At 37.8% G+C, this 23,119-nt stretch overlaps 3 protein-coding genes, 1 long non-coding RNA gene and 1 other non-coding gene across 10 annotated transcripts; 3 read left to right on the top strand and 2 right to left on the bottom strand.

Annotated features, from left to right (window-relative positions):
* Window positions 1-4,325: 4,325 nt before the first annotated feature.
* Window positions 4,326-6,296, top strand: LOC122049527. The gene is made up of 4 exons (XR_006130983.1): window positions 4,326-4,438; window positions 4,652-4,708; window positions 4,877-4,911; window positions 4,996-6,296. It is a non-coding gene; the product is annotated as an uncharacterized LOC122049527 (long non-coding RNA).
* Window positions 6,297-6,700: 404 nt separating this feature from the next.
* Window positions 6,701-7,458, bottom strand: LOC122047072 (calmodulin-like). Its single transcript, XM_042608106.1, has 3 exons — window positions 7,343-7,458; window positions 7,020-7,261; window positions 6,701-6,930 (listed from the first exon to the last, which is right to left on the bottom strand). The coding sequence occupies exons 1-3, from the start codon at window positions 7,416-7,418 to the stop codon at window positions 6,784-6,786; spliced, it is 465 nt and encodes a 154-aa protein (XP_042464040.1). The 5' UTR covers window positions 7,419-7,458; the 3' UTR covers window positions 6,701-6,783.
* An 853-nt stretch (window positions 7,459-8,311) lies between these two features.
* Window positions 8,312-14,000, top strand: LOC122047071. Of its 6 annotated transcripts, none has more exons than XR_006130468.1 (8): window positions 8,312-8,833; window positions 10,626-10,785; window positions 11,084-11,260; window positions 11,345-11,428; window positions 12,576-12,657; window positions 12,962-13,469; window positions 13,570-13,674; window positions 13,773-14,000. XR_006130468.1 is itself a non-coding variant. In XM_042608105.1 (6 exons), exons 1-6 carry the CDS (start codon window positions 8,445-8,447, stop codon window positions 13,399-13,401), a joined length of 1,332 nt encoding a protein of 443 aa, XP_042464039.1. In that variant the 5' UTR covers window positions 8,312-8,444; the 3' UTR covers window positions 13,402-13,540. The 6 variants fall into 6 exon arrangements, 1 of the variants encoding a protein (XP_042464039.1); XR_006130469.1 differs by having other exon boundaries at window positions 13,567-13,674; XR_006130466.1 differs by having other exon boundaries at window positions 13,570-14,000.
* A 1,600-nt stretch (window positions 14,001-15,600) lies between these two features.
* TRNAK-CUU lies at window positions 15,601-15,686 on the top strand. Its single transcript is given in 2 exon segments — window positions 15,601-15,637; window positions 15,651-15,686. It is a non-coding gene; the product is annotated as a tRNA-Lys (tRNA).
* Window positions 15,687-16,558: 872 nt separating this feature from the next.
* Window positions 16,559-17,383, bottom strand: LOC122049525 (agamous-like MADS-box protein AGL61). The gene has a single exon (XM_042610896.1). The coding sequence runs from the start codon at window positions 17,303-17,305 to the stop codon at window positions 16,862-16,864; it is 444 nt and encodes a 147-aa protein (XP_042466830.1). The 5' UTR covers window positions 17,306-17,383; the 3' UTR covers window positions 16,559-16,861.
* Window positions 17,384-23,119: the final 5,736 nt, after the last annotated feature.

The following is a 23,119-nucleotide window of genomic DNA, read 5'->3' as shown; positions in this document are numbered from 1 at the left end:
ACTTGTAAGAATAAATGCTCCACACATGTCTGTAAACATCAATTGATTTAGATGTATTTTAATTTCCAGCATAGAAACTATATGTTTGGGGTTCTTAAACAAGAGCCATTTTCTAGCAAGAAGCTCAAGCTACTGGAGGTTGGCAATTGATGAGGGGATTGATCAATTAGTTTAGAAGTTGAAATAATCATTTATGTTTTTTTTTTGGCATCCCAAGCATTATTGCTTTCCTGCCAGCATAATGTTCAGCCGTCTGCATTGCCATGTGAACTTGTCATGATCAGGTATAGGTGTTCTGGAGGTTCTTGGCATATTGAAATTAATGTTTCCCTGATAATTGTGTCATAATCTTGCCAACTAATTCTTCAGTATTTTGCTGAAGGAGCATTCAAAAGGTGGGCATTCATGAAAGAGTGCATCAGGATTTCATAAGTTTTAGATGTATAAAATATTTGTTTTTTTTAAAAAATCTTTGTAATTATGATCTCATGTTCTTATCATTGTAAGATCATGAGATTCTTTTGTAGTTGGGATTATAATATCACAGTTTAAAAGTTCTATTGAGCAAAAGTGAAGCTATCACCTTAATAACCCTTGCAGGACGATCCTAATATTCTTTGAAAGGAGATAAATCATGAGAGACATTTATCCTAATGCAACAACCCTCTATATGATGAAAGTTCTACACTCGTTGGGAATTGATCCTAAGATTTTTTTGGAACAATCCAATTTAAAATTTTCGTATGATATTATAGTTAGCTGAAATATGGTGATCGATCATTGTGGCCCATTACAAGAGTTTAGTAAATTTAGATAAACTAATTATCATTAATTTAATTTCATTTGGTTAAAATTTTGTGTTAAACAAATTGATTTGTCTTCTTTTAAAGAAAAAGGTCTTCTTTTCTTTATTAGTGATATTTTAGTTTATCTGATGTTTCTAATAATGGTCGACTTTTTCACTGTTTTGGTCTTTTGCAAGTAATTAAGGTGGCTAATTATCACATACCCCCTGTTGCTTTGAGTATTTGAGTTATTTTTGAAACTCCTCCACACTATTAAAAAAAAGAATAATTTTGCAAAAATATAGCCAAGTAAATTAAAAAATTATTGACAAGAAGTATAAATTAGTGATAATATTAAATGTTCATAGAAATACACTTAGAATTAATGATAAATTAAAGGTAGTTTGGTCTACAAAATTTTTATCAATATGAGGTATGTAGTTTTATCCTACTTTATAAGAGATTATATTTGTGACTTAAACTCATGACCTCTAGATCACATAGCAGTAACTTAAATTATGTAATTAGGTGCAATGTGAATACAACCCATTATCATAACAAAATGAGAATATAAATGAAAATGCGTGGCTTATGGCTCAAATTCTAATTCAAGTAGTCTTTTATTTGTAATTCTCACTCATTGCATTAGTCTCTATATATGTCATGATTGTACCTATAGAGGAAAAATTTTACACATATAAAAAAAGTCAAGCAATATAAACTAACAATATTAAATGAAGAGAAAATTATACGCTTACTTTGTTATAGCGGTGTACATTATTGCATTTTTGTCGATACTTTTAAAGGTAACATCATATTAGTCAATATCGGAACATCAATATCTAAGCGTATACCGATGGAATGCCTCACATGAAAACTTCAATAGGCAATGAGCATGATGGACTTCCCTACCAACCTTAATATACAACCTTACAATAATCAATCAAATTTGGATATGTGACAAACAAAGGGGCAAAATATTGATATTCAAATTCATTGATGAGATGGACTTCAAAGGGTGATGATGCTTAGCTTGGATGCCCCTTTAATATTAAGAGCTGATGTATTCATCCAAAAGTATAAAATTATGAAGAAAATAATACTAATTAATAAGAGAGACATAATAGTTCATCCTCCTTTAATAACACAAGGAGTATAAAACATATAAAAAAGGGGCATATAACTCATTGAAGTTCGCTTAATCTCCTTAAATAATAAAAGCCAAGTTTGAAGAAGCATGATCCCCCCTTGGAGTCATGCCTATATGCATTAACATTGATTCAACATTAATAATGGTTACACATGCTCATGTGCAATATTTTAAAGAAAATGCTCCATTAATCTGCTCCCACATCTTGTACCATCATTATGCTTTAATCACTAATTTACAACAACAATGATCTATCTCTTTCTTCTAATAAAGTTTTCAACACATATTTTAAGAATTAAATGGTTTGTCTCCTTTACATGGAACTAGCTATGGCTATACATGTTCTACTTTATAGCCTGCAAACCTAATCCCTAGCTCCATAATAACAATGATAAAAACTACTTTAATTTTGTACTTAAGGGTTTAATTATGTTTTTTTACCATGCACTACACACTTAATAAATATTTCTTATTGTAACACTATACTTTCTTGCTTTAATTTTCTTCCTCAAAAATCTAAAGGGTATGTTGATGTTGAGTGTGTGACATGCATCATCTTTTTTTCCCCTTAATTGTTTGTTCAGTCTAAGTGCTATATATATTATATATACATGCTAGTTGAATCTAAAAGACTGTGGGTTTCTTAGATTGGTTTGCTAGTTTCGATCCCCCAATAGTTCTTCGGCTTTCCATTTTCTTCGTATTTCATCGGTGTGCTAATCATACGATCGATTCGCTTGCTAAATGACCCTTAGTATTATATATGATTGTTTTGCTTGAACAAGAAAGTCCGTCCTCTGGTGGTTTGCATCCTTCAAATCTTCAACTTTCAATGAGGTATTTTTGATGATGTTTTTTAATCTATTTTTTTCATAGTTTTTAGACTGTGCTCTTATTGATCTATTTTGTTGTCCAAGAATTGTGTGTCTAGCTAATTGATTGGATAGACAAGTTATTTGGTTGACCTCTTATCGGTAGACAATCTTCAACACCTCAAACATGGAATCATATTCAAGTTATATGGAAATCACCTATTAGTTTTAAACACTAGTTTTGGAATGTAAGCATCGATATGTATATTGCTTGAGTTGAGGAATTCCTTAATTCAAGGCAATATCATTCTAAAACCCCAAAAACCCCAAACCCCAAAACCCCTAAACCCCTCAAAACCCCTAAACCCCTAACCCCTAAACCCCCAAACCCCAAACCTCAAATCCTAAACTCCCAACCCTAAACAAGGCCTTACATGCAGAAGGCAATTTGGCTCAACTAGACTGATGATCACAATAAACAAATCGAAGAACAAAGGAGGAAATTAATTAAAACAGAAACCTGAATCCAGTAAATTTGCAAAATGATACGAGCAGGAAGCCATCTCGCTGCCAGTTTCTTTCATCAAAAAACCCACCCTCTTTCTCTTTCATTTACAGTTGTGGCAACTATAATTTCTGGCAGAGGAGATTCTCCTGATCCAAAAGCAGATTCTGATCGAACACATCACTTTCTCTTCTCTGGAATTAGGATGGAGCCATGCATGCTGTTTTTTGCCATGCTGCCATGTAGGAAAAGTTGCACCAGGAACCACTTGCAAGTAACTGACACTGACACTGCATGCGTGGCAGCCATTGGCTTCAGAAACAACCCTTTCAAAATTAATACATGTACACATGGTAATTATTCAACACCTAACAGCCAAGATGGCCATTAATGTTAATTCAATAATGCTAGGTTTAACGATCAAGATTAGTTTTGAGCTTCTTGTAGCTAGCTAGCTAGCTAGATAGATAGATAGATATGACTAGGTTAAATTAGGCCCCCTTCACCTCATACAATTTTGAATGACATGAAAGTAAAATTCCCTATTTGAACTTCAACCAAGCATCCTGATCTATATATATGAATAGAAAAGACCACCTCGATCTCCCGATCGATTTAAACCCGCTGAACTGGCCAGTCTATTCTGAATTTAAGAACATCGCCGTCTCGCAAACAAGCACTTATTTCCTCAGTCCTCATAAGCTAGCAATTGCAAGAAAAGTAGTCCACATGAAAATTAAAGGAATCATAGCTAGCTAGCTAGAGAGTAAAACATGCATGGCAATTGGCATGGTCATGGTCATGGTCCCAAGCTAAGCTAAGCAACCCTCTTTCTGTCCCTCTCTTCCTCTCTTTCTTGTGTTGGGAGTGCATGCGCTAGATGGGAATGGAAAGGGACGTGGAGATGCATGAAAGCCAAGAGTCATTAATGGCTCTGGCTAAAGTTAGCAACCCCAACTGGCCCCAACATCCATGACAATATTCCATCTTAGCAAGCCTTTGGGCCAGGGGTGCTTAATTAGCTTAGCTTGCTGGACCACCCTCTAATTAACCATGCAAAGCAAACTCGTGATTAACATAATGATCAAATTAACAAGCTACCTAGCTGATATGCTCCCTTACCTTTCTCCCCCGGCCCTTGCTTTATATCTCCTCCTCCTCCTCCTCCTCTCAGCTAGCCCTAGAGGTTGAGATCATTCATCTTTTAATTTCTCTAATTTTTTAGAGGTGCACCATGAGAAGCTCAAGCTGCCAGCATGATCTGAGAATTCCATGTATCCTCTCCATCTTCATGGTCTTGCTTGGATAAGGACACGCAGATCATGTTGCAGCTTCATCTACTGGTGGAGCACCAAGCTCATCACATCTTTATTTTTCTATCTCTTTATTAATCTTATAGTTGATGGATGGATGGATGGATGGATGCTCGACGAGTACCGCTACAAGAACGGTTGGGGTATATATGCTTTCATTTATTTATTTATTTTATTTCTGTGATTTTCTAGTGGTTCTGAGATCTTTGAAGGAAGCTGATCCCTAAATTAGAGTGTGGAGGATAAACCCTAGAGATCTTGGTTGAAATTCTTTTCTGTGATCTGAACTACATGCTTCTAATATTTTGCAGTCAGGAAAGCAGACATGGAAGATTGATAGATTTTGGTGGGTTCTTCTCTTCTTTTTTTTTTTTTTTTGACATCTCTTTTATCTTGTTTATGATGCAATTAAGAGGCTTTTTTTCTCAAGGTTGTGAAGAAATTACATGCACCAAATCATCTCTGATCTACTGTTCTTGAGGTTTTTCATTTGTCCTTTGGCCTGCTGTGAGTACTGTAGTTTCATCTGCATTTGAGCTTGAGTGTTTAAATTAAGTTCTAGTGTAGTGAATCCTTTGAAATTTTGTTTAAATTGATATATATATGAGTTTAACTGTAGATGAACCTAACCTAATTGGGAGCCCTAATTAATTTAAGGTTTAGTATGTATTTTGAGCAAGAGATTAGGGCTAATGAGCAATTATTTCAAAGAGGAGATAGGACTACTATGAGTAAGAGATTAGGAACAATAACTAGTTAGTTTGAAGAGAATTTGTTCATTATCAACGGCTCTATATGCTTGGGCAGAATAAGGATTCAAATCCATGGATGAAGGGAACACAACGCGGGACAATCTACGATTTCTTTTGTATGTTAACTTTTTTTTTCTCCTTTAGATTGTTATAACTATTGTACTTCTATTCTTAAGGCAATATATATAGTGTTTTGTAATTGGAGTCTCATTATAGTTTTGATAACAAAGGAGTGGAGTCGTAGAATTAAGATGCATTGTGAATTTGTGATGTCGATAGGTTTAGTCCTTATTTTGATTTTACGATCGAGTTCAAACTAGTTTACCATATTGTCGTTTAAACATACTTTTGCACAATTGTGCCAAGTTAAAAGAACAAGCTCATTAGGTTAGTAGGAATGCAAACATTGAGGAAAAAAAAGTTGTGTTTTATGTGATCACCTATAGTACATAGTAGATTTTACCTTTGTTTCATGGTCTATGTTTCGTAACATTATTAGGTATATGTATATAGATAGCTAGATAGATATATAGATACTATCGATGACACGCGTTCATGTTAGGGTTTCCATGGCCAAAAGATACATCTCGGTGCATATATGGTACTTAGCTTGAAACCTAGCTATGAAGATTAATACATGAAAAGGGAATGATTGTGCAAGTCTTTATCTAAATTGCCCCAAACAAACTTAAATTAAATTTTGTTAATTTCATATTTCGATATCATCCATTTAGTTGAAGCGCATATGTATTGTTTAAATGGCAAGTTATCTCTACCTTGCAACTGTTTTTATTCTTTTGGATAATTATTTACTTGATTCATAACATAATAATCCCTTCTCATCTTTGTTCATAATTGCATCACTATTACTTGTTTTCTTCTTGAAATTATATAGAAAATAAATTGTTTGCCTTTACTTGATTAAAATAATAATCAAATAGGAGATTGAAAGGTAGGAGAATGTACTTATATTGTTCTATGTTTTGTCATGCGCCAAATTTTATTTTATTTGATAAAAATAAAATGCAGACGATAGGAATATTATTAGGAAAGTATAGTGATACTTAGATATGAAAATGAAAAGCTAATAGAGACCCTTATTGAATTTAATCATGTTTAAAGCAAAACATGATTTTTATAAAAAAAAACCCTCAATTTTTTAAAGAAAAAATTAGATAATTTTTCCAAAAATACATAGATAATTGGATAAAATTTAAAATATTTTTTTTTAAAAAAAAATCAGTGGATAGTTTTTAGAAAAAAATCTAAAAAATTATAATTAATTTTTTTTATCAATATACAATTTTATTTTTCATAGGTTAATCAAATGAATCGGCTAATCTCGTTTCTTTCATTTTAAAGAAAATAAATGCAAAACACAAATGATGCCTTTTTTTTTTTTTATTTTATCATTCTCGTTTCTTTCATTTTTCTTTTCATAAAATTTGAATTGTATGAAGAATTAATCAGACAGCCGCCATCATCATCATCATCATCCGAACAAATTCCTCATAATTCACTTGCCCGTCTCCATCCAAATCTGCCTCTCTGATCATCTGCTCCACCTCCTCGTCACTCAGCGTCTCCCCAAGACTGATCATCACATTCCTCAGCTGCATAAGATCAATAATTTTTTTTTTTACCAAAAACATAATTAAATTCAAGGGCAAACAACTTATCTATCAATCTATCTTTCTTCTACCTCACTGGCCGAGATAAATCCATTTTGATCCCTGTCGAACACCTTAAAAGCTTCCTTCAGTTCCTCCTCCACGTTCGTCGTCTCCTTCGCTTTCTTGGCCATCAGATTCAGAAACTCTCCGAACTCGATGGTTCCATTTCCATCTGCGTCGATCTCCTGAATCATCTCCCTCAGCTCCTCCTCGCTAGGGCTCTGACCCAGTGACTTGATGACCGCGCCAAGCTCTTCCAGCGTGATGCGTCCTGTCGAACACAACGAATTAAGCTAGCTAAACCAAAGATTTATGAGAAAAAAAAAGAATAGGAGCATAGTAAAGTAAACACCATCTCCATCTCTGTCAAAGAGACAGAAGGCCTCTTGGAACTCAGTGATTTGCTCCTCTGAGAGAAGAAGAGCCATAGCGATGAGGCCTGTAGATGTGAACCAATAGCACTGCCCGTCGGTTTTAAATAGGCCAGACAGGAAGTTGTTGAAGATTTTACTTTTTGTTTGACTTTGCTTGTTGTCTGGGTTGAGCAATGTTCAAAATGGAATCGAATCGATTCGATTCCATTCGATCCGATTGATAATATTGATTTAATTGAATTAAATAATCAATATTTTTTTTTAAAAAAATAAATTTTAAAATAATTAAATTAGATCCGTTAATTTCTATTTGTTTTCTTCGTCATCTTGTCACACTGAGGACAGCTGGAGAGTTGGCAGAACAGTGAAGAACAATAATAATAAATTAATTTTAAAGATTCGAGAAAATTCAAGTACGTGCTCAAGTTTGAAAAATATAAGCAGAACAAGTAAAATGTCTTTAAATTCCATTATAAGTCGTGGTTATAGAAAATGAGAGGTTGGCCGTTGACCCCGTTCATGTGGTCGTATCGTCGCTGACGGCTGACATGTCCTCGCGGGCCCACTTCCCATGCAGCAGCGCCCAGCGCAAGTGGCTAAATAAGTGGGCCAAAGTCTGATGGGCCAACCAGTCAACGGGCCTAACAAAATAATTAATTCCCGATTTAGGCAATTATGTCTCGAAACCCACCATTTGCAGTATTCTTAAAAAGACTCCGGATGCCAAAATCCCGCTTCGGTAACGAAATTTTAATTACACCCTCAAATTTTATTTGTCTGTTTTTCTAATCCTCACCTACCGGCTCCGCGATCCGCCGATGACAAAAGAATACTAATGGCTGCTTATCCAGTAAGCCTCAATGAAAATTCCGGTAGAGGGTTGGGTAGAGCATTTCAAGTATGAAAACATTTTCTTCGGTCGATAACGACTGATGTGCTCCCTACAACTTTTTGTTCTATTGCTGGCTTTCGTTTTTCTACGCTGTGTTGAGCGATCTGATACCTTTGAGGGGTCTTTTTCACCTATTTGTTCGGTTCATCTTCCGATTGTTCTTGATTTTGTGGTTGTTTGATCGAGAAATGGGGGATTTCTACGCGGACTTGACGGCGTTGATGAGGAAGCCGGCGGTGGTGGAGACCCTGATCGACGTTCTGCTTTGCGCAGTGCCGATCTGGTTGTCAGTCTTGATCGGGTTAGTCATCGGGTGGTCGTGGCGGCCGCGGTGGACGGGGTTGCTCTACCTTGGCCTCCGGAGTAGGTTCCGGTTCATCTGGACGGCGCCGCCGGGGTTCAGCGCCCGAAGGCTTTGGCTCGCGGTGACCGCACTCTCGGCCTTCTCCGTTTTCCGGAAATTGTGGTCGAGTTTCGAGGGGAAGAACGGGGAGCTTCCGGCGGCGGAAGGACCGGGGTCGACGACGCTAGTATCCATGAGCTCAGCGGCGATTGAAAGAGATAGCGACAGTTTGAGGTAGCTATGAATCAGATTTAGCTTCGCTTTATTCCTTAATTGCCTGATAGAATTTCATATTGACTATTCGTTTCAACATTGCTTTTTCACTTGTTACTAAGATTTTTGAATAAATTAACAAACATTTCCTTTTCCTTTTTTTTAATGTTTTTTCCACTACTATTTTTGCTTAATTTGATAAAAAAGTCAGAAATGGATGGTGGCTTGTTTGTTGTCACTTGAATATACAGCCTCTACAGTTTCCTTATTAGAAAAATTGGAATTCATTGTTCCTTCGGCAGCCTAGACTTGGGAACATTTAGATGTGACTAGGTTTTTCTAGTTTTTATGGCGCTTCTGTGGCATACACTTGCTGAGATATGATTCTTGATCTTATGCAAACATGATTACTCTATCAAAACAATCAGTTTTAGTAGTTGGGTGCTGATGAATCAACATGGCTATGAAAATATGAGGCTCCCTTCAATAAAAATAGTGTCTAGGAAGGAGATACACATCTTACCTATTTAATTATGGTAACTCCTTGTAGTTGAATCATGATTACCCAAGCCGCAAAGCATTATGGAGCCAAAGCTCATTCTTAGGTTGATCATCTCCACATATTCCATGTTCCTTTTTTTGTCCCATATCCACTTGCAGGCATGTTTTTCTCATTCCAAAATTGCACATAAATGCATGTGGAGTTACTTGAGATGGCTGCTGATCATGTTCCTATTTAGCTGCAGCCATCCCTATCTCATTCCACTTTGTACACATCTAAATGTATCGATGGATGCTTGTTACGTTCCTACCCTCATTCTTATCATACCTCAAAGTGCTCCTCCTATACTAAAATTTTGCCATGAAAGTGGTCCTATCACCTTTAGGAAATAACCAACAAATTCATCAGTCAATACTCCTTAAGTTTGCATTTTACATAGTTATTTTCTTGATGCGGACAACATCTATTATGCCAAAGCTCATTCTTAGGTTGATCATCTCCACATATTCCATGCTACTTTTTTTTTTTTCGCATATCCACTTGCAGCCATGTTTTTCTCATGATTGGAACGTGTGAGAAGAATAGAAACCATCAAACTTTGGAATTCATATAGCAAATAACAAATGTTGAAGACTTGGATTGGATTTCAAACGTAGTCCCAATGATGACTGCATTTGCTATGTTATAAGATGCTTTGGTGTGAGTCATATTCTTCATTTTGCCAACCTTGCGGTTGCCTGTAGAAAAACCTTTCTTATAAAAGTTATTAATTTGTGTCATTCAGACTGCAATTATTTCATATACGTTTCTTAATTCTTTGGTCTGGTTTCTCATGTCTAATACATTAGATCATTGTTAACGCTTGGAATTCAGCGTTAACTGCACGCTTTTTTTTTTATTATTAACTGCACCATAATACAAATCTTGTCCTTTCTTTTGCCAACCCATGTAAATCTTGCACAATAAAGTGCTTTTCTGTTAAATTCTTATCTGGTTAGTTCTGCAAATCATTCGTTAGATAGCATGCTTTGAGGGTTTGGTTTGTTTGATAGGTTCTTAACTTATTTATTTCTCTTTGATCTACTCTTCTCCTATTATTTTCTTTGCCCTGATTCAACTAGGAGTTGTTTCCTCCAAAGTTCAAACATCTAATCTGAAAGTTTATGTAAATAGTTGGGGTTTGGTGATTCCGGCTCATTGCAATAAAATTACATCCTTGTTGATAATGTTTAAAATGTTATGAGATTGACTCTATAACTTTTAGATCTTACCTGAAGGTTGAAATTTTTTTGTCATGTTAAATTTCTCCAGTTCGAGCATTGAAATGGATGAGCAAGATATTGTTTCCGAAAAGGATTTGGAGCATCTATTGCACATTCTAGATAGTAATGTTGGAGATGCAGCTTGGCAGAATCAGATGGAACGCACCACGTCCAATATGATTTACCAATCATGGCGTCATGAGCCAAAGGTAATTCTTAATTTCCTGTATACAATTCACAAATTTGATGCCGGCTCCACTTAATGGGATAAGGCTTGGTTGTTATTGTATTTCACAAATTTGATATATTTATTTAAGATAGATTGCTGTACAACCTTAGTGAAGCATTCATCGCTTTTGATGCTTTCTTGATCATTTGAATTTTGAACTATTCCTTTGCTCATCTTGGAAAACTGATGCAGTATTTATTTGCTGAACATTTAATTACATGTAGCTGAAAGGAATCTTCGGTGCAGTGATTGCTTATCTTTTCTTTTGCCAATCTCAGGAGGGCCCTATAATTTATCGTAGCAGAACAGTTTTTGAGGACGCAACTCCGGAATTGGTCAGAGACTTTTTCTGGGATGATGATTTCCGGTTAAAATGGGATTCAATGCTTGTACACTTCAAAATATTGGAGGAATTCCATCAGAGTGGAACCATGATTGTACACTGGATTAAAAAGGTCTTATAAAATGTTAAAAATCATTATTGATTTAGTTCTATTAACTACACCTTGGTAATAGTGACATGCGATTGCTCTCTGCAGTTCCCATTTTTTTGCAATGATAGGGAATATATAATTGCTCGTCGTATATGGGAGTCTAGAGGGAGCTATTATTGTGTGACAAAGGTACGTATGATCTTTTCTACATTTCCTATAGATGTGACTCTACTATTTTTGTCTATAGCCGCCAAACAACAGACCATGCCTTATCTATTTGACAAGTATTATAACAATTAATCTCTTGTAAATCACTCAATAGAAATATGCTCATGTAGAATGTCAGTGGAAGTTCCACATTTCTTAATAACCCATCTTTTGTTTTGAATTAGAGATGATAGAAAATGATTGTATTCAAGCAGTGTTTGTCCAACTATTTGGAATCGTGTATGTGAATCTATATCTCCATTGAGTTCCATACAAAGCTATATTTGTATTAATATTAAATTCAATCAATGCATTTACAATCATGTTAACTGTATTTTCTTCAATCCCTTAAACTGTATAATCTAATAAATTTGATATGGCATGATCATACATTTAGATAATGTTGGTGTTAGCCATCAAGGTCTAACATAATTCTCAAATCTTTTTCTTTCATGCATGGGGCTAATATTAACAGTTCTGATAGAAGCATGATCCTTCATTTTATTCCTCTCCAAATCCGCTTCTAATTTTCCCATTCTGGGAATGATGCCCATCACTGTTTTTAAATGATTGGATATTTATAATTGTAGCATTGTGATTTCGATTGGTATTATAAATAGAATCTCCTGGTCAATGGAATTGGACTGGTTGATATGGATCTCCACAGTTTCATGATAATTGTTACAACTCTTGTTGCCATTATTTTTTCTTTCATGCCACCATATAAGAACTTTGCGCTCCTAAGAAAAATTTGATGCGATTTCATCTAACTTTGGGCTTGTAATGAGTATGTCTTATCCTCTGCATTTTTTTAATGCTAACTTAGACATTGGAACTTAGCTTGCCTATTTTGGATGGAAAAATAATGTGCCTGAATTTTCTAATTTCTTTTTAGTACATTGATCGGTATCATTTGTTTATCTTCCTGTACCCTACACCTTGTGCTTCAATTCAACTCTTCTAATAAAATCCATTAGCCACCTATGAAATCCGAGCTAAAACTATTCTCTCAATGCAAGGAAAATTAACTTTTTTTGATAGTAAGATCACTAACTATTTAAAATTTCTTAACATTGACTAAAAGGTTGACCATTGTTGATTGTTTTATGATATGATATTCACTATGCAGGGAATACCATACCCATCTTTACCCAAAAAGGAGAAACCCAGGCGCGTCGATCTGTACTTCTCTAGTTGGTGCATCAGGGCCGGTAACATTCTAGTTCCAGTTTTCTTAATTACATTTCTCTAAAGTTGCAGAACCATTAGCAAAACTTCCATTATGCAACTAATTATTAGAAAGATCTGCCAATCCAGTTTTTATCTAGTGACGTTCAGTTCAGTTCAGTTCATAGGAAGACAGAAATAATACATACTTGTTTACCAATGAACCAAAAACTATAAGATGATTAAGTCTGAATAAGTTTATGTTTAACTTGGACAATCTCTTACTTAAACAGGAAATTGCCAGTGCCATTTGAAAGGTTTTCATGCTTTCTTTTTCTATGGGCGCAGTGGAATCGCACAAGCAAGATGGCCAACTATCTGCATGTGAAGTAACTCTCGTCCACTTCGAGGACATGGGCATACCCAAGGATGTCGCCAAGGTTGGTGTTCGACATGGGATGTGGGGGGCAGTTAAGAAACTGCATTCTGGTTTGAGGGCATATCAACTGATGGCGAGAACTGAAGCTTCTCTATCTAGATGTGCGCTCATGGCACAAATCACAACTAAGGTTTCCCACAATGGAGCCATCACTCAACTCGAACCAGAGTCCTCGAGCTCTACTTCTAGAACAGCTGACAGCATTGCCAAATATGATAAGGCGCATCGAGGAATCGACTGGAAATGGGTGGTTATTGGGGGAGTTACTGTGGCATGTGGTCTTCATGCTGGTCATATTGGAAAAGCCCTCTTAGTTGGAGGAGCTGCAGCGAGACTCGCAAAAAAGTGAGTCGGAGGGCATGCTGTAATTGAAGGCTGAGCTGATCAGATTTACTTCGGATCTTGGCATGTTTGTAGGTGAGAGCATCCTTTGTAATACAATAAACTCATCAGATATCGATAAGATTTGTTACAGGAACAACATTCAATTTGTCTCGATTGTCTTGTCTGCAAGAAGGGCTGCTAGTAAACAGAGAAAACTGCAACTCGCCGACGGAAAATACAGGTTTTGGTGACTACTTGCTCGGTTGTATTCGCGTGAAGCTAGCATTGAAGTTATGCAGTAATTCTTCATCAAAATGCTCCAATATTTTGAAATCTCATTTAAACACTCGAGTCCTTGTTGCCTTTGTTTCTTGAAACATGTTATCATTCTTGCAGCGAACCTATTCAACCCCTTGACTTTCGAAGATATAGTCAACGTGACAGTACATGGGAGATCAACATCAACTTGATGAAAACTAAAGAAGCAGATCCTGATTTATTTCATTTCGAAATATGCTGGAATAGCCTCCATTGTCAATATACTATCGAAACAACGTTTCCCTTACAACTCAATTAAAACAAGCTGTGCAATAAACAAATTAAATGTTATTTTACCTTTTATAACTTTCAGATTTGGATGAATGCCTCTTTCTTAACGTATAAATAGTTCAAAATTAAGAAACTTCTCAGGATCTATCAAATAATCTCAGTTAAATCAGATTTAAAATAATCTTGATCAAGAAAATCATTGCCTTTCAAGAACGTACATCCATAAAGAGCTAAGAACAAAACAAGGACAATTAATCTGTTCAAACTGTGTGAAGAATTAATCACATAACCACACACTCGAAGCCCATTAATGAGACGACGCCTTAAGAATACGCTTCAGCTGAAGCGCGTCATGCCGCTGATCCGGCGGCCGGAGACGAAAGCGATGAAGGTGGCCGGCGAGTCCTCCAGGTAGACGTCGAAGAAGTGCAGCCATGTGTCGGTGCTCTCGTCGTCGATGGTGCTCTCGCTCTCCAACTCCGTCGCCCGCAGAACAGTCTTCTCTCCGCGCTCCACCACGTCGTCGTCGACGGGGTTGATCACCACGGGATCCTCAGACAGCTCGACGAACGCGATCTTGCCGCCGGCGGTGACGGCGAAGTGGAGGCCGCCGCACTCCACGCAGTCAAACCACTCTACGCCGTCCGTGTACCTCGGCATGGTCGATCGTCGTCTGAGCAATCGATCGATCAAGGACAAGGAGGAGGAGAAACTCCGGTGAAGAAGAAGAAGAGCAAATGAAGAGGATGGATCTTCTTCTCTGCTCTCGTATAAATAGTTTTTGGTCGAGTAGTCGCTGTCGATTTCCAACAATTTAGGTAATCAATCATATGATTAAATCGGTTAATTTTCCATATTTATCGGAACAAATCTTATTCCACCAGTTTCCAAATTTGTTTTCAAAATCAATTCAAGATAATCTAGCGCTATATCAAATTTGTTTCCAAATTTGAACCTCGATCTTAATTCTGCACTTTTGACTGTTAACTTGAAAAAAAAAAGGTTTGTCTAATCAGCCTAAAATTAAATTTTATATTTGTTTAGAAAGTTAATCTGACATATCCTTTAACTAAATCTAATAATTTAAATTTTGATCAATTTATAATTCTAAATTTTAGTTATTTAAAAATAATATCAATACTACTACATCGAGTACGTACTAGTTTTTGTTCAATACCCAAATTAAAATTAATATGAACGTTAACGTCAATTTTGCATTTAGTAAAACATTAGAATTTAAATTTCTCTATAATACAAATAATTATATTCGTGTAAATTTACACTATAAAACTTTGGGGACCTGACGAATTATCACTGCTATATAAATTACCTAAAAAAAAGTTTGAATTTAAAATTTTAAAATTTAAAATATTAAAAAAATCCAGGATATAAATTCTTTATTATATTTTAAACATACCAAATGTCTCATCAATCAATGTGGTAAATTATCCATATATCAATATATCTCTTTGTTGTTGTTGTTTTTTAAAGATCTAGTAAAATAGTATTAATTGTAGAATTAGTTTAAAAAACAAAGTTTAACTTTGAATAGGATGAGCCGGGCAGTGAAGCGACGATTTAACCCCTCAGCCAGTGTCATTAATGTAGTTATTTGGTTTGATGGAATAATATAGTATTTATTATTTCCATGTTTGTTATGTAATTCTATCAACAAGCCCGTCTAGCTCAGTTGGTAGAGCGCAAGGCTCTTAACGACCACACTTAACCTTGTGGTCGTGGGTTCGAGCCCCACGGTGGGCGTTAGAACTGATTTTTGTGTAAATTTATATAATTAAATTTTATGATAATTAATGGTGGTTTAAAATAAATGTATTGTACTTTATTTATATTCACCATTTTAGATATTTTTATGGCATAATTTAAATTTTTAGCAAAAATACTAATGTCAAAATATTTTTTTTAGTTATAATTTTATTCAAAATAAAACAAAATATTCTTTTACATATTATCCCTTTTCTATAATTGTTAGTTATTGAATTTCCTAATATTTATTATATTTAAATTTTTTATTTTTTTAACCAATGTTAAAATTTTATAGTTATAATTTTAATCAAATGGGGTGGCTAGTTTTAATCAAATGTTAAAATTTTCATTATTTATATTTTTATAGCAGAACGTACATATGTTAATTTGATTTTTCTATTCTGTTCCCTTACACTACCTCTAATTTATTTCATTAGGATATAAATCACTTTCAATCACATTAATTAGGATAATAATACATTTTTAAATATCTTTAATTAAATTAATAAGATTTTTAAATATCTATACTTTTGGATGATCATGTATAATGATGTTTTTTAAAAGAAAAATACATTTGCTTCATCTAAATATCCATTAGATAATCAAAACGTGCATTTCTTCTCCAATTCGTCTAAATATTCATTAGATAAATAATTAATCAAAACACGCATTTCTTCTTTCCTCAGATATTGTGCATTTCCTTTTTGTATAATCCCGAAGACTTTTAGGCCCCAAAAGTTCATGCACAGACCCATGAAATTTTTTTTGCAAGAAACATACGTGGATGTCCTGCTGATAATAAGAGATTACGGAGAAGAATTTAGACAAGTAACAAGGAATTATGTTCTTTAATAAAATAACAACATTAGTTAGTAAAATGAGAAATATATATCCAGTTTCAGATTAACATGAAATGTTTTATCAATGCAACAGTGTGCTATGTAGTGTAATACGGGCTGGCCCAGGATATACAAGGTGGGCCAGATCCGTCAAAATCCCCAGCCCAATTGACACAAAAATCTGCTAAGTTTATGGCCAAGGAACAGCCGCAGAGGCTGAAGGGACGGAAAAGCCCCCGCCGCTCGCCTCCTTCCCGGTGGGCGCCTGTAGGCTCAACGCCTCCTCTCGCACCCACTCCAGCGCACTCTGCAGCAGGTCGAGCTCCGGAAGCCCTAGCTCCTCCACGCGCCCAACAAGTCGCCCACAGGGCCCCACTGCGGCCCCCGCAGCGACTCCTCGAGCGCCGCCTTCCTCCTCTTCCCTGCCTCGAGCCGTTCCTGCAGCTCCTTCTCCTGGCGGCCGAGCGCCTGAATCAGCACGGCGGCGGGAGGGTGCCGCGGCGGGGTAGCAGGCGCGGCATCGGCACTGCTGCCGAAAAACCGTTCCAAGATGGACTCGACGGAGGGGTGGCCGTAGGAGAAGGGCTTGCTGCTGGGCGAGAAGGCGAGGACAGCGATCTCGGCGCCGCAGAGAACAGAGAGCTCGCTGGCCTTCTTGAACACGCCGGCGCAGCGCTTGGAGAAGCACACCTGCCGCGCCGTCTCCTTTTGGATAGGTTTCATCTCGATCTTCTGCCTCCCTCTCCCCTGCCTCCCTCTCCCCGTGGTCGCCACCATGTCAGTCGCTTTCGCCGATCGTCGCTCTCGAAGAAAGCACTTGTGTCTGTGTATATATACACAGGCTGCCAACAGCTGTCATTCCTCATTACTAATTCAATTAGGAATCGGGTTTTTTTTTTTTAAATTTATTTATTTAATTATTTTTTGAATTTATCACCTGTGAAATTTTCAATTAAGTAATTTTCCTAATTCAATTAGAAATCGGGGTTGGATTCGGCAATCACCACAGGATGCGAAGAGCCGGCGCTGGAGCAGAATTATGCAAATTAGAATTTTGATTTTTTAAAACTTTTACACTTGGTAAAAACTTATTTCGATAGATCTTTTATTTGGGAGAATATTATTATTAAGGCAATTTTTGTTTTGGTGAATAGGAAAATTATTTCAAATTTCATCCACGTCCTTAATTTTAGCTACAGAAGAATTTCTTTCAAATAATATTTTGATTTATTTTAAATTTTATTTGGGTCGGTATATTTAAAAGGGATCCATTTTCCATGTTAATCTTTTATGTGAGATTATTGTTCCTCATGCATCAATTATGGAATTGGGGGAAATCCAAGCACCCAATCATAGTAAAAAAAAAACCCTTATTGAGAAATATAATCTTCCAATATAAACAACAAGGAGAGCAGAAGAGCAAGTTAAGTTAAGATGAGAACTTACTGAGCGGGAACACTCAAGCTCGCTGTCGTAGATTGCTAGTTGACTTTCATGGTTGTCATGGACAACCAAGAGATGTGCCCGATCATTATGAAACTGAACTAAATTAGGGGCTGCTGACACTTGGATAGATCTAGACTTTGTCTCCTCCCACACCTCCATTCTCCACATGCATAGCTGCAACTTGATTCATCAAAACTGATCCTTCAGAGGAGTTAAAACTAAATACTTATGAGACATTAGCACTAAAAGTAGGAATCTCATGTTGTAAAATATTGGAAGTCAAAATTGTATCGGCTCCATGCAATAATCTGATAATGATATCAAAATAGTATAACTAGACCTACATACCTGGGAATCAACACCGGAAGATACAAGGACATTCAATGACTGAAAATGCAAGGCCTGTAATTCTTTTCTGGTGACCCTTGAGCTTGGTTTTCAACCTGAAAATGCGTGGTCAATGATAATATCATTAGACATAAGCATAATAGAGAATTTTTCATTTTTGATTTTTTGAACAAGAGAAGAGGTTTTGCTTTAGCTTTCAAAAGAAAGAAAGAAGATCATTTGTCTTTTCATGGAGAATATAGCAAGTATGGCCTCTAACCTCTTCAACTCGAACGTTGTATATTAAAATATTAGAATCAACCATTCCAATATCAATAAAATCGTTGTCTTGAGGATGGAATGCTAGAAAGGTAGCAGCAGGTGGAGGTGGCATAAAAGTAACTGATACGGATTATAACGAGTGGATTTAGAAGATGACGTATTAGTTAAAATCAAGGTGACTTGAGAGTTAAAATCATGTGGCATGGCGGTCAAAGTCAAGGAAATAGAACATTCCCTACCTAGTTTGCAAGCCGGACGGGAGAAAGCCGATCGGCCTTTACGCTGGTCAAACATAAGGGGTTTAGTGTTTCACTCTTGAACTGAAAAGATAGCGTGCTTGACCGGGTTTAAAGACGGCCAACCTTATTGGCAGGCCGGAATGTCTGACCCATCTCACAATCGATTAGCCATATGTATGGCCAGGATAAAGGTCAGCTTCCATGAGCTTATAAGTCTCCCTATACATGCACAGCTAGATAAAAGGTCGGACAATTTAAGGCCCTTAGCCTCATAAATCTCTCTATGAATGTTCGGTCAGATAAAAGGTTGATCGGGCCTAAGACACTTAACTTCATATTAATTCTCTAATGGATTTCCAGCATACACAGTTCATTGTACGGTTCCTTGAATGGACTTCTAGCACGCTCAATGCATCATATTATTTTTCGAACGGGTCGTTAATATTATGCAAAACGTGTTGGACCCTGTGGTTGTTTTGATGTGATCAACCAAGTTAGGTTAGGTCCTGTTTGATTTTGATCCTTGTGTCTAAGTGTGCAGGAGCTTAAGAGCGCAGGAAGTCGAGCGGAAGACGCAGCTAGCGTGAAGGACAACACGGGAAAGGAGCCGACAGGCTCGGTGCGTCCGAAGGATGAAAGAGCTACGGAAGAGTACACCGGTGGACGAGAATAACGTGCATGACGTTCGAGGGATGAGAAGTCGGGGCGGAAGCCTGCTCGAGGAGAAGGCCGGAAATTGGGTTCGGGTGAGCCCTATTTCGATTGGCCGCAATCACCCAAGCTATCGGGACTTCGGAAGTTAAAGTGAAGATAAAGAAGTGCTGGAAAAGCAGCTGGAGCAGCTCTCAACAACTGTTGAGGTGCCTCCGCCCTCACCAGAGTGAGGGTGCCCTCAATGCCCTTGAGGGCGCCCTCAACTGGGTTAATTCGCCTGTTTGCGCACAAATAAAGTTTTATCTGCTTATCCCATTGGAGGCGCCCTCAACCCCTTTCGAGGCGCCCTCAAGACATGAGATAGGATTTTCAGGAGCTATATAAAGGCCCCTGAAGTTAGGAATTATTCATTCAACTCAGTATTCAATTCCTAGCAACTCTTAGAGCTTTCTTAGTGTATAAAATGCTTCTCCGCCTACAGTGAAGGGAACATTTCTAGTAGAGCTTTTCAACTGCCTTGGATTAACAACCACCTAGGTTGTAACCAAGTTAAATTTGTCTCTTCTTTTCTGTTATTTTATTTTATTATTGTTGCTGTTTTAGAGTTGAAAGAACGAGGAGGGTATTTTCTTTTTGCAGGCAATTCACCTCTCCCCTCTTGCCGGCGCCGCTGCACCAACAAAACGTAACTGAGCAACTTAATGCAAGGACAGATATAAAGACCGCCGACCTTATAGGCCGACTGAAATATACGCAGCATAATACATAACTGAGCAGACTATACAGAACATAACTGAGCAACTTAATGTAAGGATAGACATAAAGACGACTGATCTTATGGGTCGACCGAAATATACTCAGTCGACAACATGAGCAGAGAATCCTAACAACTTGTCAGAATAACAACTATATGTCAAAGAATATTTTTTTGAAACCTTCTTCAAGGACCCATCAGCAGATCACTTACGACAGTATAATCTTTCAACAACCTCAGCAATAACACAAGCTGTAATGACAAAAGAGGTATATATGTAAATAAGTGAAAGATTTCTTGGACAATTATTACACATTGCCTAGGTTGTACACTTTCCTTTACCTAACAACTTCAGATACACATTGTCACCTCATGATTGTAGAGGTTATGAGAGGTGTATATCAAGATGGGGTCCTCTTAGTTGGAAAGGTACGTTCCCTGAACATCTGACACTTACTTTCGCGCGCACATGCTTTACTGTTCTTCATTCACCTGTCTGGACTGATACTGACTTGAGGGTCGGAGGGCCTTTGCGAGGGATTCCCCTAGTTTCTGGGTGCTGATGTTTTATTGGCTTGTTTCTGTGTTCGCAGGATCAAAAGGAAGCTTCTTCGTGGAGTAAAAGGTCTCATCTCAGTTAACAACCAAGCCATCGTACCCAGCGTGCCATCTCTGTAGTTTTCAGACTAGATTAAATTTGGCATCGTCTGTGAGAACTTTTGCTTGAATCTGAAGATCAGAGATGGAAGAAGCTGGATGACTCACCACTGTCTCCCTAATGCAAGAAAATCTAGAGTTGCTCATCAACGCCCAAGCACAGAAACTAGCACAACAGCAATAACAAGCAGCTACTGGTGGCACTTTGCCGCCACCAAATCCTGTAGCGTCGACAACAACCCACCAAAGGGAAAGAGGGGCTCAGGAGGAAGGTCCTGCCCATCTACCTCCCACGCCTCATTCACCAATTCCGCGTCATCAAGTGCTCTTCCGTATATCGCCTGAGTACATGGGCCAAGAAAGACTGCACCAAGAATCTTCTAGAGAGGCACTCGTTCGGTACGAGCGCAAAGGAAAAGCTCCTACAACTTGCAGTTCTCCCGAACAGATTTGTTGGTGCAATTTGTACTAACGGCCTAGCTTAGGTTTTGATAAATGACAAGTGAGTTAAGTTAGGTGTTATCGTGATCTAATGCATTTACCAAGTGCGCAGGTTTTGGGATGTTCGATTCCCGATTGACAATCGGGATGTTCAATTCTCGATTAGCAAAGTCCGGATGTATAATTCTAGCAAGTCGGGATGTGCGATTCTCGATGGATGAAGACCGGATGTGTGATTCCGATAAGTTAGAATGTTTGATTCTCGATGGGTGAAGACCGGATGTTTGATTTCGGTAAGTTGCGATGTACGATCCTCGATGGATGAAAACCGGATGTACGATTCCGATAAGTCGGGATGTTCGATTCCCGAAGTTCGTGTTAGATCGTAGAGCTTGCTAGAGGGGGGGTGAATAGCGATTTAAAAAATATCGTAGCGAAATCAAGTAAGCAGCAAAAAAATAAGAGCAAAACAATGCTAACACGGACCAATTTTACTTGGTTTGGAGCCTTGGTCGACTCCTACTCCAAGGCCCGCACTCGTCGAGTGCTTTCATTGGGAAACCGCTAATAGTTCGCAAAATCAGATTACAAATGTAAGTACAAGAACTTTAGAGAGAAAATATCGACAACAATGCAAACAAACTTGAGCCGCTAGTTGTCCGAGAAGCTTCGCAGAAGCACATCGCAGTAGAGCAGCCGTTGGAAGACGTTGTATAAGATGCTCCAGGGCGAGACCTCCTTATATAGGATGCTCCGGGCGACCGGATCCCTTCCGGGTGCCCGGACCATGATGTAGGTCTGGCCAACCAGCGCGCTCCATGTTGCGATTCGACAAGTCTTTGCCTTCCGGGCGCCTGGACCAGTTCCGGGCGCCCGGACAACCATTTTCCATAAAGTTTTTCTCTTGCAAGAAAATGTTAGTCCGAGGTAAAATAAAAGTTATATTACTCTGCAAAACAAAAGTTAGCACAAATATAATAAAAGAGTAGTAATTAGACTTTGTCTCACCAAGACCGGAATTTAGTCAAGATCTCAACTTTGATTTATGAAATGGTTCTAAGTTGGATCGACGCCTACTATTCCCTTAAACGGGGAACGCGTTCTCACCAACTCACTCTCTTCCAATGACTTACCTTAACTTACCTGCCAGACATTCGGTCAGCCCGTCAACCTGTCTGGACTTCGTGTCAGCTATCAGGTTAGCCCGTCGACCTAGCTGGTCTTCGTGCCAGCCATCAGGTCAGCCCATCGACCTAGCTGGGCTTCATGCCAGATATCAGGTTCATCTGTTGATCTATCTGGACTTTATGTCAGCTATCAGATCAGCCCGTCGACCTAGCTGGACTTCATGCCAGTTATCAGGTCAGCCCGTCGACCTAGTTGGTCTTCATGCCAGCTATTAGGTCAGTCCATCGACCTAGATGGACTTCGTGCCAGCTATCAGGTCAGCCTGTCGACATGGTTGGACTTCGTGCCAACTATCAGGTTAGCCCGTCGACCTAGCTAGACTTCTCCTGCACACTTCGCCAAAGTGTTAGATCACATTGAAACTAACTTAACCTTATTTTGTCATTCATCAAAACCTGAGTTAGACCGTCAGTGATAACCGTACCAACAGTTCAGATGTGTGATTCCGGAGGGTAACTCTATAACTAATAAGTAAAGGCAAGTCACTGGAGGAGAGTGACTAAGTAAGAACGCGTCCCCGTTCGAAGGGAAAGTAGGTGTCAGTCTGATTCAGGTTCATTTCAGAAAAATAAATCGAGACCTTGACTAGATCCTGCTCTCAGG

Source organism: Zingiber officinale, chromosome 2B (genome assembly GCF_018446385.1).
Source record: "Zingiber officinale cultivar Zhangliang chromosome 2B, Zo_v1.1, whole genome shotgun sequence".
In the NCBI taxonomy this organism is placed as follows: Eukaryota; Viridiplantae; Streptophyta; class Magnoliopsida; order Zingiberales; family Zingiberaceae; genus Zingiber; species Zingiber officinale.
Note: the sequence above shows the minus strand (reverse complement) of the source record. Positions and strands in the feature narration are given on the sequence as shown.